General features: G+C 32.1%; 3 protein-coding genes across 4 annotated transcripts; 1 reads left to right on the forward strand and 2 right to left on the reverse strand.

Moving 5' to 3' along the window:
- Window positions 1-474: 474 nt before the first annotated feature.
- Window positions 475-4864, reverse strand: LOC132799114 (serine carboxypeptidase-like 40). 2 transcript variants are annotated; one of them, XM_060814656.1, is made up of 8 exons: window positions 4724-4864; window positions 4038-4355; window positions 2823-2930; window positions 2430-2704; window positions 1545-1805; window positions 1190-1401; window positions 956-1061; window positions 475-760 (listed from the first exon to the last, which is right to left on the reverse strand). In XM_060814656.1, the coding sequence occupies exons 1-8, from the start codon at window positions 4728-4730 to the stop codon at window positions 602-604; spliced, it is 1446 nt and encodes a 481-aa protein (XP_060670639.1). In that variant the 5' UTR covers window positions 4731-4864; the 3' UTR covers window positions 475-601. The 2 variants fall into 2 exon arrangements, with proteins under 2 accessions (XP_060670639.1, XP_015881553.2); XM_016026067.4 differs by lacking the exon at window positions 4724-4864 and having other exon boundaries at window positions 4038-4691.
- Window positions 4865-9402: 4538 nt separating this feature from the next.
- On the forward strand, window positions 9403-10653 carry LOC132800590 (protein BPS1, chloroplastic-like). Its single transcript, XM_060814657.1, has one exon. The coding sequence runs from the start codon at window positions 9523-9525 to the stop codon at window positions 10450-10452; it is 930 nt and encodes a 309-aa protein (XP_060670640.1). The 5' UTR covers window positions 9403-9522; the 3' UTR covers window positions 10453-10653.
- Window positions 10607-14617, reverse strand: LOC132799106 (agamous-like MADS-box protein AGL15). The gene is made up of 8 exons (XM_016026070.4): window positions 14202-14617; window positions 12928-13003; window positions 12483-12547; window positions 12296-12395; window positions 12133-12174; window positions 11916-11957; window positions 11651-11823; window positions 10607-11353 (listed from the first exon to the last, which is right to left on the reverse strand). The coding sequence occupies exons 1-8, from the start codon at window positions 14381-14383 to the stop codon at window positions 11266-11268; spliced, it is 768 nt and encodes a 255-aa protein (XP_015881556.2). The 5' UTR covers window positions 14384-14617; the 3' UTR covers window positions 10607-11265.
- Between the last annotated feature and the right edge of the window lie 2342 nt (window positions 14618-16959).

Raw genomic sequence — 16959 nt, forward strand, 5'->3', positions numbered from 1 at the left:
TTTTTGGTGTTTCAAGATCACAAATATAAAATTATATATCCAATAAATTAAGTCTCTCATCATGAGCTGGTCTTCATTATAAAAATAAATAAATAAAAACTTGCTTCATGGTTGTTGGATTTTGGAACTATTTTTACTTTGTTGACCAACAAAATATTAAACGGAGTTTTGCTTTGAAAAACACTGTGCGTTAGCAGCCCCTCTTACTCCACAGCAGCCCAACTTATAATGTCAGCAAGAGATTATAAGCCGCCAAATCAGAATTTTCATTCGGTTTAGGAGACTACTCTGCTCAACTTCAAAAGTTGGCAAATTTTATTTTTTCAAAACAAATGCCAAAAAAAAAAAAAAGGAAAAAAAAATTTGTTTACGAGTTTCATGAAGAGAGAAAGAATCACAAAAATCAGTTAAAAGCAAAGTAGATATTTGAACATTTGAGGTAATTACTATGGATTTTTTTATTAATCAATGAAATTGAAAAGAAATCAACTGTAAAATAATTAGCATTATAAAAACACAAACCATCTAAGCATTGAGATACTATAAAATTTTCTAAAAAGAAAAAAATTATATTGCTAAATTGATAGGCTTATTACAGAAATTAGCCATATCGCGAAGTATCAGGAAGTGGTGTGCCATCAAGGAAGTGTTTGATGAGTGAAAGGGCTCTAGGAGGCTGATAGCTTGGCACTTGATGCCCTGCTTCCCTTACCGTTGCAAATGTTAAGTCCCCTTGATATACTTCTGTGTATCCACCAACCTGTTTACACAAAATGTTGTATTTATATTCATAACAAAGATTTATAATCTTAACCTGGAAGAAAATCTAAGCTCATAGTTGAGTTTTTTGTTTTCATCTTCCAAGGAAAAACTTAAAGAGAAGGACAAAATCATCTTGGTGAATTGAACTGTCTTTTTCCAAATTCATTAGAGAGCTTTTGGTTTCTGACTTTACCTCCCCATTGAGTAACCAAGGATGCCATTGGGTCTTCACTGGAAGGTTCAACTTTTGAATGGAGTACTTGGTTGAAGTAACCGGCACCCTTCCATCTATATCACCACTGCATCACGAACAAATCCCAATTTACATGATTCAAAATCTCAATCTTCACTATATCAATTCAAGGTTTTAAATTCTCTGTTCTGGTTTTATGAAACCAATGGTATCGGTGATTGACCATGTAATTACCTGAAAATCCAAACTCTAAGTCCATTAGCTATTAGCTCGTGTATAATGGGAAGTATAGTTGTGGCACCATCAGTCCAATCTTTGATCACATCGCTGCATGGTTCCCAATCATGTGTGAGCTTAGTCACATTGGCATGAAGAGCTTCTTGAACTTCTGGTCTATTCAAGTAAGCATACACATAGTAATCACTGCAAGGATCAAACTTCAATACCTGAAATATTACCAACAACACAATATTACCAACTGAAACTTCCTCAGAAACCAAATGACAAACAAATAAATCTTCATATTCCAAAAGGGAAAAGGGGACAAAAACCCATGAATGGGAATTGTGATTGTGTTTTTGTTACTTACAGAAGCTTTTTTGGGTCGAGAAGTGAGATTGGTAGAAGCGCAATTTGGGGCATAGATGTTGTAGATGTCAATGTAGTAAATGTCCTTCTCAACTTGATCAGTGGCTTCAGTGCACTCGTCGGTTTGAGAGGTTGCATTGGGTGAGAAGTCGCAGTGTTTTCGGATTGTATTTGCAGCATCATCTGAAATGATAGCGTGTGACGCAAGAAAGTCATACATCCCTTTTGAATCTGTTTCATCATTGATCACTGCATTCCCAATCTGCAAAATAGGCGACACACAAAGTTATTTGGCATATGAACTATTCAGCTCCATAGGCAGACAAAATGAAATTCCCCATATGAAAGTTTATGGGCCAAGTAAACAATCTTGGACCACCCAAGAGTTGTAAATGGGCTTTATGGCCCAGATACACTAAAAGGCCTAGTCTAGATTTCACTTGACAAAACTATCAACCTAGATCGGTAATGATGAAAGAGTTTGGAGAACATTGGGACATCATAATCATGATCATGACGAATTATAGACAATATTGCTCCACAAAATGTGGAAAAGTAGGTCAAGGAAAACCCAATGGAATCTAAAGGTTATACCCAAGAACCTTGAAATAAAAATTTAAAAAATAACAATAATAATAATTAAAAAAAAAAAAAAAGGGGATAGAACTTATCATGATTACAAAGACATGGGTATATCATTGCTTCACAGATAGGTAAGAAACATAACACAATGCTTCACACGTGAAATTATCAAAAGCAAAAAACGAAAATAGTGCTTATTAGCTGAGGTCGGGCCCCATTTCATAGGACATGATTTTGGGCTATACTAAGAAGCTTGAGGTCCCCATTAAGAGTGTAGAGTGAGAGAGAGATTAGGGAGACATACAATTATTCCTTTGAGGTTGATAATGGTCTTGTTGGCCTTCTTATTATGGTAGAGAATAGTATGAGCAAGTTGAGGAACATAATGTCCTGCATAGCTTTCACCAGAAATATAGAAATCTCTGTCTTTGTATTCAGGAAATCTTTCCAACCAATTCACCAAAAACACATAGTTATCTGCAGCTGTTCTTCTATCTCCACTTTTGTCATAATCTGATGTTCTATTCGAGTATGAAAATCCTACCCCAGCAGGAGACTCAAGAAACAAAACGTTTGCAGCTGAAAAACAAAAAATAAATAAATAAAAATGAATTCCAAAAACAAAAAATGAAATGAAAATTTAATTTTGAAAACAAATGATCAATTTTACATTATTCTTTCTAAAATCTAAGCATACCATAATTCCATGAATATCTGTTTTTGTAAAGTGTTTTTCCATCACTAAAGACACGAAATGGTCCCAGCTCTTGCATTGCTCCATATGCAAGAGATGAACAACCAGGTCCTGCAAACCAACAAAAATTTAATTAATTAATTGTAGGATTATCTCGAACTCCGCATTATAATCAAATTTAAGACATTTATAAAATAATAATAATAATAATAATTTTCTTATGGAAGCCTATTTTTCTGTACTTATGTGTAAAAGGCATAAACGAAAAAGTCAATAAAGTAAAGTTGTACACATAAATTATCTAATGGAACAACTTTTTTAGATATGATAAATCATGAATTAAATAATTTTTAATATATATATATATATATATATATAAGAATGATAGTTTCATCAGGCACGGCGAGAAATCCTCCATGGGAGAGAAGTTTGGGATTTGAACCCCGGGAAAGGAGCTGGTACGGTGGTACCACTCATCTGGACAAGAGACTGAAAATAATATTTTATTTTTTTTAATAACAATTTGATATTAAAATAATTAGGTAACCAAATTCAATAATATCATAAACTATAAGACCCTTTTTACGATAACTTAATCCAATTTTGAAAAAGCAAAGCAGCCTAATCATTAATTGTCCGATATGATTATTATAATAATAAATAAAATATAAGATATTACGAAATATCTTTTTTTCTTTTTAATACTAAAATTTTTCCAACTTTCTTTTTAATACTAAATTTTTTCCAACCTAAAGCAAAGAAAAAACCAAAGTGACTATCATGCAAAAGTCTGTGGCTTTGCTACAAAAGTAAATAATGTACAAAGACTAGAGAAGAAAGAATAACAAAGAGATATAGAGAAAGTGCAATAACTACCACACAACAATGCTAGAAATTTAACTACCACACAACAATGATAGAAATTATCAACTATTTCAGGTTCAGATGCTATAGACTTTTCTTGGATCTTGATCAAATTTTCTCAACCATTCTCTCAGAAAAATAAAATAAAAGGGTATAAAGGGTAAGTAATAAGAAATATAACTATCTTATTGCTGCTTCAGCAATCAACCTATTCACTGACAAGGCAAAAAGGAAAATTCCATATATATAGCTTGAAGAAATGGCAATGACATATTGAAGATTGGAATGAAATGGTTGAATGAATATAAAGTCATTTATAGTAGAAACTAAATATTATTAATAAATATAATATACCTCCATTTAGCCAAAGAAGAAGAGGTAATTCATCCTTAGAATGCTGAGCTTCAACAAAATAATAAAAAAGTGCTCTTCCTGCATTTTTGTCCACAGTAACATAACCACCATAATGCGAAAATTCAACCTGAGGTTGTCCAGGCAATCTGATGATCCTATCTTTCTCTTTAAGACCCTCTTGAGGATGAATATTGCTTTCATGATCAATATTTCCAATTGCCTTGAAAAGGCTTATGTCCATGGCTGAACTTCCAGCTCTCTGCTTGGACTTGTAATGGCCAGAAAGTGATTGTGTTTGTTTCCTGGCATGGATTTGACCTGTGAAACAGGAAAGAATGAGGAATATGGAAAAGAGAAGGAAATTATAACAATGGTGGCTTTTTTCCATGTTTTGCTTCTTGCTCTTGGCAAATTAGAGAGAGGAAGAGAACATGGAAGGAGAAGAACAAGAGATTTTTATATAGAAGGGCTTTGCTGAGTTGTGAGTTTTTGGATCCAAGCTAGCTGTTTTGATATGATCAAGTGGTGAATGTATGGGTATTTTTATATGTATAAGTTTCAACGAACCTTGAAAATTTGAAGGGCTGGGATTAACTGGGTGTGACTGATTAATATATATATATATATATATATGAAAAATTAAAATAAAGGGAAGCATATATAAGAGAAGTATGTTTCTTAGTTACCAATCATGTTCTGCCATGTGAGTAGTGTTCAGGTAGTGCTAGGCCATTTAATATTATCAACACACACAATAATGGAAATCTAATCATTCGACACAAAAAAATAATAATAATAATGAAAATCTAATCTGACAAAAATAAAATGAGTAAGATTAACATTTATAAATCCTTCATTGGGAAATTTCAAGCGTTCCATCAGGAGTATCTAACATTCCTTGTATTATTTGTTCACCATTTCATAAGTTTTCTCAACAAAAATAAGAAAGAAAACCTTATCTTAGCTTTCAATTATGATGGCTTACTTAATGATTGCCCCTTTGAAATAATTATGAGAATTTAGGTACAAAATTGTATGCAATAAACCACAACAAGCAAATATAATTTTTCGTGGGACATACATAAATGGTCCCTATATGCCCCTTTATTTTACTAAGAACAAAGTTCTACATGGTGGAATAATAATTATATATATTTATATATCTCTCTCTCTCTCTCTCTATATATATATATAGATATATCAATTTGATGTAAAGAAAAGATTCTTACACACACATACATATATGTAAAACAGCAGAAAGATTTGAGGGGTGTATTTATACTCGTACTACTTTTTATGTTATTAATTTTCTGTGGTTTTCTTGGTAGAATTGTATTCCTAACGCACGTATACATCCCCTTTTTCCATGTGAACCAGAGAATAATAATACATAACCCTTAATTGCCATCACAAAAGAATCCTGATGGGTCAAATTCATGAACATGCAAAGTGGGTCCTACCAAAGATTTTAAATGCAGAAAGTCAACATCCCCTAATTTCATATATTGCCCAAGAAAAAGTCTATATCCAGGGAAAAGAATTTGAAAATGTGTAAAAAGAAAATTGTAAAGAGAGTATCCCAAGGCAGTAATTAAACTGTAACAGCAAGAACAAATTAAGAATAATGAATGATTATCTAAAAGTATTACCCTTTTGATAAAGATTTATCATGTAGATACAAGTTTAAGGCAAAAGAGGTTCACATAATTTTCATCAACATTGTTAATGATCTGTAGCTTTTTCCCAATTATATTAAACTCTTAAGAGAGAGACAGTTTCTAACTTCAAATGGTCAATTTTCTTTGCTAGCTGTAGGCATTGAATTACTTTTTCATTTAGGAATCTCAGATTATATTACAAACAACCATCTATGAGCCAGAACAAAATACCTTTGTTATTGAAAACAGTTGGGTGAAAAATACTTTTTAAAATATATATATATATATATTCTATTAAAGAAGAAAACAAAAATAAAGTAACATATATTATCAAGGAGAGGAAAACAAAGAATTGGAGGATTTTTCGGTTTGGATTTGGAATTTGATGATATCATTGGATATGAGGTGCCGATTTGGAGTCTTTTTGAAATGGAAGATACATAGTTGGGATATGGATTGGACTCTAACAGTGAGTAGATTCCCTCAGCTAGTATAATGGATAACTATATTTATGTATTTATTTTATTTATTGATTCAGAGAAAAACCAAAAATAGTTGTCTTTTCAGCTGTTATGGTAGTGAGGCATAGGCATATAAACATAAAATTAAACTAGAATTACTGAAATTATACTGATGGTTAACAATGAATTTTCGACGTAGAACTAATAACCAATCACATTTGAACATGTGGACCACCAAAAAATTCCAAATTTGGAGTCCAATTATTGATATATATATATATATATATTCTTAAAAGCTTGTTCCAGTTGGAGGAGTTTTACAATAAAATCATGCAGATGAGTGTAAAGGATGATGACTATGCCTTGAATATATTAAGGACAATTGTTCATAAAGATAAGAAAACCACTAGAATTGGGGGTGGATTGAAATTATTTATGTATGTAGAGTAATATTCTTAGTGGTTTATATTTCATTGTCAAAAGCTTTATCTTTTCAATACTACCTAAAATGTTTTTGTATTGTTATTGGAAAACAATACACACAAAAGAATCCAATAATTCTGTAAACAGAAAAATACAAAACCAATGATGGTAATACTTTGTTCTAGTTTTGCTAACTTTAAAAATTGGGTCAAAAAAACTAGAGTATATTCCTTGTGGGGTCCAGTTCCGTTTGAAGGTTGAGGTCAATTTATCCTGTTTTGCAACCTCTCACCATCTTGACCCCATTTTCTCAAACCCAGCCCATGTGACATTTTTACTGGGCCTTTTTCTCTCTTTTGTTTCTTTCACCATTATGATCCCACAAAAACTTCTCTTAGGACATACTAGTTGTCTAGCCTACACATGCGCCAGTTTTCTCTGTCCTTACATTGTTTGCTCTGGAAATTACAATTTCTTTGTTTATACAATTAGCATAATCATATTATACATAGAACTCTTGGCTATGTTTCTATTTTAAACTAGTTTCATATTGCTTAGAGGTACTTTTCATTTATGTTCTCTCTGACACTTAGAAGGCACAAGAGTTGCTGCAGAATATTTGTGGATATATATACAAATTTCAAGCCAGTTGAATTATTCCTTATTTCCCGTTTAGTTTGATAGTAACAAGAAATATTTTGGTTTCCTATAATTGAATTATACTTCCTTACTAGGTATGATTCAGAAAATATAAAGTAAATAATAAGAAGAAAAAGAACTCAAAGAAACCATGATAATATGTATCATCCATAATGTATGTTATCTGGTTTATAATAGAAATGATTTGCATGTGCTATGCTAGCTGTGAATGTATTATATGCATGTGCTTTATTTGTCCCTTTAATATTAAAATAAAAGTTGTACGAACCTTATAAGCAATTGCTTTCTTCTCAAATGAAGAAACAGACACAAAAAGAATATGACATACCCACCTTCCTCTCCTAGAATTCTGCCTACAGGAATTAGACCATCCTTTTGAGCCAGTTTCTTTCACATGATCAAGATATGCTTTAGAATAGAAGTCCCCTTAATAACTCTTCTTTATATACTTACTAGAAAAATCTAGTGGGGGTTTTGATTAACAAGTAAGAATTGGAAATTTACCCTCCTTTTACAATCATTTTTTGGTTTGGTAACCTAACGTTCCATTTTATGAATTCTAACTATGATCCTGTACTATAGTACAAGTAGATTTGAAAAATGATAAAGAAAAGTTGCATATACCAATGAAGGGCTTTTATGACTGTTATAAAGTGATTACTATATTAAGTAAAAGAAAGATTAATAGAGGATTGCAAGCCTAAGAAGATCTACCATTGTCCTTTTCTTTTCGGATGGCTTTTGTTTACTAAGAAAAGTTTTTCCAATATTAAGGTTGTAAGTTGCTTCTTAGTTTGCTTCAAAACCAACACTAACGATGAAAACATGTCTAATTTGGCTCTTACTTTTGGGAATTTTTTTGAGTTGTTTAAACAAAAAGAAAGCAAAAGGGAAATATCTTTATGTTATTTTATTGAGTTCTTTGAACAACAAAAATATCTTCTCTTGTGTCTATTTCATTGAATACTTTTTAAGTAAAAAAAATAATTTCGTGGGTTACACTTTTTGTTATCAAACCAATTACTTTCACTTTTCTTTCCAAACAAATTTTTAAAAAAAAAATTTTAAAAAAAAAGGGAAAATGTTTCAAGCATAATGAGCTAATTTTCTCCATGGGGCATAGCAAGTTGAAGCAAAACGTGTTGGTATGAAATTTCTAGGTTGCAACCGTGTGTTCTGGAGGGATACACTTCCTTCCAGGTTCTACCTACCTCACCACCAATTGAATTTCAACAAAGCATAAACTTCTTCTTCAATCATCTTTATTGAAATTGACCATTTATCACATATTCTTATTCAAAACTCTTTTATGAAATTTTTTTTCTTAAAAACATTTATCAGAAAATAAATCTTCATATAAAAATGGATTATTGATGGCTAAATTTCAGATGGGTTTTGCACCTAGCGCTCATTTGAGCGCAACTACATGTGAAAATCAGTCATGACAAGATGTTTTGTCTTAGAATGATAATGGCTAGCTTGGGACAATCACAGACTTGTATATGGACCATAAATATGTGTATATATATATATATATATATTTTTTTTTTTTTGTGGTTTTATATATATATATATATATATTATTTTTTTGGTGGTTTTTTTCAGACTATGCATTTTTTTCATTGTTTGATTAGCAACCAAAAACTCAAAAAGATTTATAATCAGGTGGAGCACCATGATGTGAACTATTGATCAAATCAGGGGGCACTAAGTCGTACAAATGTTTCTGCTTTTAACAACAGCAAGCATAGAATAATACGTGTTCATGAACATGAACCAAAAAATACCATCCTCGCCGAAGAACCCTTTTCTTTCAAGCTTCTATCTATTAGAACCCCAAGTGAAAGGACTTAAAAAGTAGTCCTTTTTACACCAGGAAACAAACAATAAGAATGAGAAAAACAGAAAGGGTTTTCCATATTTTTTTTTTTTTTTTTTTTTTGGTCCTCTCAAAGAAGCTTGTAGATTAAGGTATAACTGGACCAAATTGTTATAAGGTAGCGTGTAGGCTGATAAAACTAATTAAAATTAAATTATAAATAAATAAATAAGGGAAATGGATAAGCACATTTGACCAAACTTTGATGTCCATGGTTTTTGAATATTCAATGGGGTATTTTTTTAACAGCTAATGTTGCTTGTTTTTTTTGCCATTCTTTATTGTTTCTGTTCTGCTAAAGCAAACACAAATTTTTAAAAGACTTGTATATAAAGCACAAGCACCAAAACTTTGTAAAGAACTTTCAAAACTCCTTTTTTTTTTTCTTGGTATTGTTTTCCATCATGGTTCTTTTGGTTCCAAAGATTGGCAAACTCTATACCAAACAGGAAAGTCATCATCTTGGCTGCAAGTCAGAAGCTTTATCATCTGCTTTAGAGGCTTTTAGATCCGATGTTTCGAATGGTTTGAACAAGCTGTCAGTGAATTCAAAACCCAGGTTGGAAATTCTATCATTTTCATGGATTCAGCAATGTTTTGAGCTCATCAACATCATCAACAAAGCTTTTGCCAAACTAGTTGTGGACATAGACTGTCCTATGAACAAATGGGAAGCTGCTTCTGTGGAAGAATATCTGAAATACAGCTTGAATTTGCTGGAACTTCTCAATTCAATTAGTTTATCTATTTCAAATCTTGGACACTCCAGGCTTAGAATCTCTCATGCTTTGAGCCTTGTGGAGGAATCTCCTTCTTTGGCTATAGAGAGTCTGAAAGCAAGTCATACTATGAATTCCAGCAAGGAATTCAAAAGGAATATGAATAAAGAAGATGGAAAAGAAAAGTCTTACTCAGGAAAGGAAAGAGTCATCCATGAAGCTATGATTGTTATGGAGAGCATGGGATTTTGGATATGTGGGATTTTGCTATCTGGTATATGTGGGGATGAAAAGCCATACTCAGAGATGAGAAAATTTTCCAGTCGGTTGGTAGTTTTTTCTTCATTTCCGAGATTAGATTCGAGTATTTGCGAGGCAATAATGGAGAAAAAGAGTGAGTTGGTAGAGTTGAAAGAGCTTAAAGATGCAGAGGCTTGCCTTGTTGCTGCTATAACCATAGGGAAGTACAGAGATGGAGCTGAGGAATTGCAAAGAAGATTAGAGAAATTTGAGAAGCTGCTGGAGGGTTTAGGTAAGGAAGTAGATCATGTTTTCAAGGAGGTTTTGAATGGAAGAAACCAATTGCTCAAAAGCCTGCAACAGAGAAAACAATAATTTTCAATTGCTTTAGCTTTTCTTTGTACAAAAATTTAATGTTTTATCTTTCTATGTATCTTATTTGTTTTGATTGGAATCGTGTATAATCTTCTTCCTCATAGAAAGACCTTCCATATTCTGAAAAATAGCTAATATTCATGGTGTAAAATGATTTTGTGAATTACCCAAAAAAAAAAAAAATGATTGATCTTGTGGTTTCGTGATTCTGTTTACTGTTTATATTCTTCAATTGAATGGTTTGCAGAATGATTTTAAGTTTATCATGTCAATCTGGTCTTGAAATGTTTGTTATTAGAACATGTAATGAAATATAAGAAGTTCATAATTGCGTCTGTAAATCCCATGAAGCATTTTGCAACTCCTTTTTATTTTCCTTTTCTGTTTTTCTTCTTTTCTTTTTCTTTTTTCTTTTTTCTTTTTTCTTTTTTTTTTTTTTCTTTTTTACTCTTCGTAAAGGATAGAAAGATGAATTTGCAAACAAAAGAAAGAAAAAGAGAACCTACAGGCCATTTTGTTGCATGCTTTTAAACCCCCAAAAAAAAAAAAAAAAAAAAAAGTCTACAATTTGCAATATCCAAAACCAACAACTTAAAAAACTGGTGTGACAACTAGAAAATTTTCTCCTCCACCTGAACTGGCAGAATATAGAAACACCATCTCCATTTCTAAATTTGGCATTGCTTTTGGATCCTACATTTTTCTAAAATGGCTAATGTTACTTTTTCAACAATCTCTGCTAAACTTGAATCAACTGTACTAAATTCCTGTTCTGTTGATTCTGTGCAAGAAAAATTACAAATGAAAAAACGATCACAGAAGTCCCAATTGGCTTCCCGAGTCACTGGAGTGAATTTCCCCCTCGTGGATCTTCTTCTTGTGATAAACATCACTTGCCAGCCTGAAAAAGCCAGTGTATAAATATGATATGCAATTCAGTAGCCGAAGAAGAATACCAAAACTGTAAGTTCTAACTGAAAAATTGCCACTTCCAAGTAGTATAGCATGAAAGGAAGTCTTCAATTATATGTATCAAGATCTAAGAATGAGCATGGATCAGATAGAACATTGAAAATGTATTATACTAAAAACTTATGTGAATAATCTACTTGGTTAAAACTGTCAAGGATGCAGAATAAGCAACAAAACAATTTTTCAGTTTAGTTAAAGGTTTAATGACATAAGAAAGAAGGATTACCCCAAGTGCAATGTGGTATCTGAATCTCCTTTCTCAACTGCAAAATTGGAGGACAAGTCTGTATTCAAGATACCATGGTTTACAAGTGAACTTCTCTTCTCAATAGGGTAGTATTCGAGATAGGATGGAACTGGGTACTCTGTTTGTGGAAATAGGCATCGAAGCTCTTCAACCTACAAAAAATAGCCAGAAAAAAGCTTTTAATATATCACCCAAAAGCAAGTTAATTTCACAAATTCTATTCAGCATGAAGACAAGTTTTTGCCTGTCTGCGCAAGGTTTCATTTTCCAATACAGCACGCTGTTCCTGAAAACAAAGAATTGAACAAATATATTACCCTTAAGTATTCTTTGTTGTAAACAGCAATAATTATAAACTCATAAAACATATAATAATAATAATAATAAAGTTAAACTCTTATCAAGAAGCCAACTTCCCGAACTATAACTAAAGGTTTGCAAGTTTTAGATGGGCCATGTACCTGTACTATTGATTGCTCTAGTTGCTCCATGAGTAACTGCTCCTGAAATGGTAGACATCTATTAAGGCCTTTCAAACTGTTTTTCATATTAGTTGACGTAATACCTAATATGAACTCCCAAAAAAAAAAAAAAAAGATAAAGAGGAAGATTGAATATGCAGACCTTCCTCTCCTTCACTGACAACAATCCATCATTTAGTTGCTGTTCTAGGTGCTGTAATTCTCTCAGGGTTAAGCCAGTAAGGTCCTTACCCAATAGATGTCTACAGAATCAGAAGATTCAATGTTATACATGATGAGGATCTTGTAGTGGGGAAGAATCTAATACCAATAAACCAAAGGAAACATACAATTGCTTCTTTTGTAGCTTTGCAATTTCCTCTTTTAGAACATCCGCCTCCTTAGAATCTTGTTTCTGAAAAATAAAAACAAAATACCATCATTAGAAGCATATTAACAAAATCTGAGGACAGAAGGGTATTCTCAAAGAAGCTATTGAAACTGTCCACCAAGCCTCATGTATGACCATTTTGTTAAACCCTACATCTTCTTCAGTTGAACATTGTGCATCAACACATATCTTTCATTAAATTAGGCAAACTGAACAGGATGTCAATGTAATGTTACAATGCATTTGTTTGGACATCTCTTTCTCTTTACCTAAATTCTATGAGAAACCATACCTCGTCGTGATCTTGTTATAGAAGAAAGAGGAATAGTTTGTCACAACAAGAACTAAAACTAAGACAACAAAAATCACCAAGAGTAACAAGGCCGGCATGTTTCATTGAATACCTCCATCTTGTATTCTACAACAGCAGTCTCAGGAGAATCTAGACATTTGTTGTATCTTGAGAGTGTTCGCTTCATTCTGCAAAAAGTTAGTGAAAATAAACATCCATAGGCGTTGTTTTTGGCAAATGAAGCATGCATTTGAACTCCATCTGCAGCCTGCCCATATCATATAGAAGTTTGCAATCATCATAGGCTAACATAACTACTACTGAAAATCTTCTACCTACAAATCGTTCCAATTCCTTCCTCCAGTAAATTTCCTAAATAATCAACATAACCTATGTTTCAGAGAATAGAATGTGAATGCACCTTTGAACTTGACTTGTCATAGCAATTCAATTTCACAAGTCATGAAAGCAAAAGAATTCATCAAAATTTAATATGTGTTCAACAAGAAAAACTTGAACCATGTAATCATCCCCAATAAAATCCACTGGACTGCAGCATTGGGACCAAAAACTTTAAACTCTACAGAACTTTTTAACCTCGATAAAACATTAAGAGAGATCATCCAGCAAATATAACTGCACAAAATAGATCAAAGGTTAACCCGTTCATTCAAAGCAGGGTTCATCAAATTCTGATCAGGAAGACCCTCACAAAGCCAAGCATTATAGTACTTAGAATGCTCCAATGTAAAAGCATATTTGGGAATGGGGTAATCCTCAAAGCTGCCCAAGTTTAACAGAATCTCACTGAAAATAGACTTCGAACTTTAAAGATCATATTTTTCCATGGAGAAAAAAAATGGCTTTTTAGCATGATTCTAGTATGCTTCAACAGTAACAAGAAAATGTGAGAATCGTTTTTTCTTTCTTTTCAACAAAGGCATACGATACAGAACCAAAAAATCCCTTTTTTTTTTTTAAGGAGAAAAACTAGAGAAATGCCATAGCTAAAAAAGGCCATACTGAGGCTTTAAATTAACAATGGTTGAAAAAAAAAATAATAATAATAATAAAATAAAAGAACAGAGCATCTTAAAAACCAAGCACATGCAAGTACAAGCAACAATGAAAATTCAGAAGCAGTAGCAGCAGCTGTAGCTACTGCAAATACCTCAGATAATTCCTGTAAAGCTATGAAAAGTCCAATCAAAATAGGCCAAAATAAAAACATTGAAATCCTCCCTAAAATGACAGAGTACAAAATCTCAACCAAAAAAAAAAAAAAAAAAAAATGGCTCTAAACACATGACCAAGAACACATGCAAGAATCCCAAACCATCAGAAATGAAAAATCTCAGAGAAAAAAAAAAACCAGGAAAAACATACCCAGAACTAGAAAACTCAAAAAGCTTGCCGGTGTTAGAGAAGATAATAACAGCAACCTCGGCATCACAAAGGATAGCCAATTCCTGAGCTTTCTTGAGCAGTCCAGCGCGTCTTTTAGAGAATGTGACTTGCCTGCTATTTGCATTCTCAATCCTCTTGATCTCAATCTTCCCCCTACCCATTTTTCCAAATATCCAATTGATCAAAACCCAGAAAAAAGAAACTTCAAAGAAACCAAAACACACACACACACACACACAGAACACAGATTTCAATTCCAAAGTCTTAATGGGTTTTTCTTTTTCTCTCTCTTTGAAATTTTATTTTTTAAAAGAAAAGAGTACAATCTCTCTCTTAACCCATTTGGGTTTTCTGCTAAACTTGGGAAAGAGGGTGTGCGAGATTGCTAAATTTAGAGTGGGGAGAAGATAAAGGGGCGTGTATATGAAAGAGAGAGAAAGAGAGAGCGTTTTTTACCCCAAATGGCGAGAGCTTGGAAACGGCAAGCTTGCATGGCTCTGTATACTATTTAGAGTTGTGCATGACTCTTTTTTGCCACATTTAGAGTGATTTGGTGTTAATAGGTCTCTGGTTGGGTCCCACAAACTATCTTTTTTCCTTTTTTTAATTTGAGTTCCTCAGTCAGTCTGTCCTGTGGGTCCCACTTTTCAGCTCAATGAAAACAAATTTAATTATTTTTAAATTTTTATTATTATTTTGGGATTCAAATTTGGTAGTTTTTATAATTATAGTTGCTACATATAGTAAAGCTACTGCCAAATATAGAGAAAGAGGCAGTGGGGCTATTTTGTGTTCTTTGCTGTTTTAGGGATGTGGGGGAGGAAGTGCAAATTGCTATCCTTTTTCCTACATTTATACAGTTTTTGGTCAATTGGGTCTGTTGTGGCCCCCACTTGTGTTTTCTAAATTTATTTTAGGTTTTTTAATCTATTTTCCCACAATAATTAGTTTTTTGTTACATTTAAGTGTTGGATTTGGTAAAAGCCACTCTAAAATTTAGAGGAAATTTTTCTTTATTTTTGTTTTTCCCTAAGTATTTGCTGTTTTGGGAAGGAGTTCAATTTTAGTGTCAAATTAGTGCCTTCTACTTATAGAAAAGTTGCTAACAGGGTTTGTAACATTTTTGTAATTTCACATTTTAGTAAAAATGCCCAAAATGATATTATATTTATATCTGTATATATATATATATAGGTTTTCTGAAAAGGAAAACTGTCTGTTTTTGGAGGGGTGCTGCATTAAATCTGTTGCTACATTTAGAACTTTGGGTTTTGATTACCTTATGGTTTTAATTGCCTTCTTTTATTTGCTAGATATGGAACTTTGTTCCTTTTTTTTTTTTTTTTTTTTAATTTCCTTCTTCATCTATTTGCATAATTATCCCCTAACTTCCTCTTTAACTAGCCTACGTTTTTGGGTTTTCTTCATTAATGGGGAATTCTTAATTTTGGTGTTATTTATTTTGATGCTGTATATCTATATGCATTATGTCCTTCTATTTATATGGGTAAAGACTCAATTTACAGTTTTAATTATTTATAGTGTGGCATAAGATGCTGCCAACTGCCAAGCATAATATCATCAAATTCTTAACTAAATAATTTTTTTTCCAAAAAAAAAAAAAAAATCCCATCAATTTTGAAGTGCCTCTTTCATAGTCTTCTCAAATTTTAAGAGCAAATCTGAAAATTAAAAAAAAAATAAAAAAAATCTAGAAGACTAATGTGATTATCCTTTAATTTTAAATATAACAAATGGGTAAAAAATAATCAAAATAGAATAAATAATATGATTAATAATATGGGTTGTGGCTTCCCAAAAAAGGAAGTATCCAATTTTAGAAAAGATAAGATTTATATAAATCTTTAGTACGACTAAAGAGAAATTAATTACCTTTTTCAAAAAAAAAAAAAAAGAGAAATTAATTACCTGCTGAACTACCCCAATAATTTCCAAAATATAACTGTTTCTTTTTCCTTTTTATTTTTTATTTATTTATATCCTTTTTTTTTTTGGGGGGACGTCCAAGAAAAGTAACCGTTTTGAATTATGATTTTTAATTTTAAATTATTCATTCTTCGATGATAATACCTTTTTTTATCCGATTGAAAATATTACAATATTAGATTTAATAGATGACATTTAGATGGATGAAATCACTTAAAAAAAAAAAAAAAGGAAAAAAAAGATGATTAGACATAATTGGATGGCCTTGTTACCCTTTCGTACTTTGAAATTTTGATTCGGAAGAAATATTTGGATGAAATGTATTTTCAAAAACAAATTTCCCAAATAGGAATAAACATAGTCCAAAGTTTCATGACTTGGTCTCTACCATTTTCAATCTCATGTCCAAACACATGGACCTTTGATAAGACAGACCATGTCCTTAAAAACCAATCCTCTTCTCTGCTGGTGTTTTACATGTTCAAAAAACCAAAAATGGGCCAAGTTTCCAGGACATTAAATAATTTCCCTCTCTCACTGTTTTATCTTTTGGATATTAGAACTGGTTTTAAAACTTTCCAGAGCTTATATGAATAAAAAATGATTGTCGCTTGCCAAAAGCCATAGCATATTTACCTTCCAGACACCAACAAAATAGAAGAGAAAAAAGGGGCATAGATACCCAAGGCCAATCACATCTCTGAATTGGGTCAATTCACATATCCTCCTATAATTTTCAACTTCGACAAAAAATACAATTTTTATGAACACCTTTATCAACCCCTGTATA

Source organism: Ziziphus jujuba, chromosome 2 (genome assembly GCF_031755915.1).
Source record: "Ziziphus jujuba cultivar Dongzao chromosome 2, ASM3175591v1".
In the NCBI taxonomy this organism is placed as follows: Eukaryota; Viridiplantae; Streptophyta; class Magnoliopsida; order Rosales; family Rhamnaceae; genus Ziziphus; species Ziziphus jujuba.

Coding starts and splice junctions, on each gene's coding strand:
- LOC132799114 (XM_016026067.4), bottom strand. CDS start 4,425: ATGGAAAAAAGCCACCATTGTTATAATTTCCTTCTCTTTTCCATATTC. Junction 1,062..1,189: donor CTTAGAGTTTGGATTTTCAG/GTAATTACATGG, acceptor TTCGTGATGCAG/TGGTGATATAGATGGAAGGG. Junction 761..955: donor CTTGGTTACTCAATGGGGAG/GTAAAGTCAGAA, acceptor TTGTGTAAACAG/GTTGGTGGATACACAGAAGT.
- LOC132800590 (XM_060814657.1), top strand. CDS start 9,523: ATGGTTCTTTTGGTTCCAAAGATTGGCAAACTCTATACCAAACAGGAA.
- LOC132799106 (XM_016026070.4), bottom strand. CDS start 14,383: ATGGGTAGGGGGAAGATTGAGATCAAGAGGATTGAGAATGCAAATAGC. Junction 12,175..12,295: donor TGTCAGTGAAGGAGAGGAAG/GTCTGCATATTC, acceptor CTACCATTTCAG/GAGCAGTTACTCATGGAGCA. Junction 11,958..12,132: donor TAGAGCAATCAATAGTACAG/GTACATGGCCCA, acceptor CTTTGTTTTCAG/GAACAGCGTGCTGTATTGGA.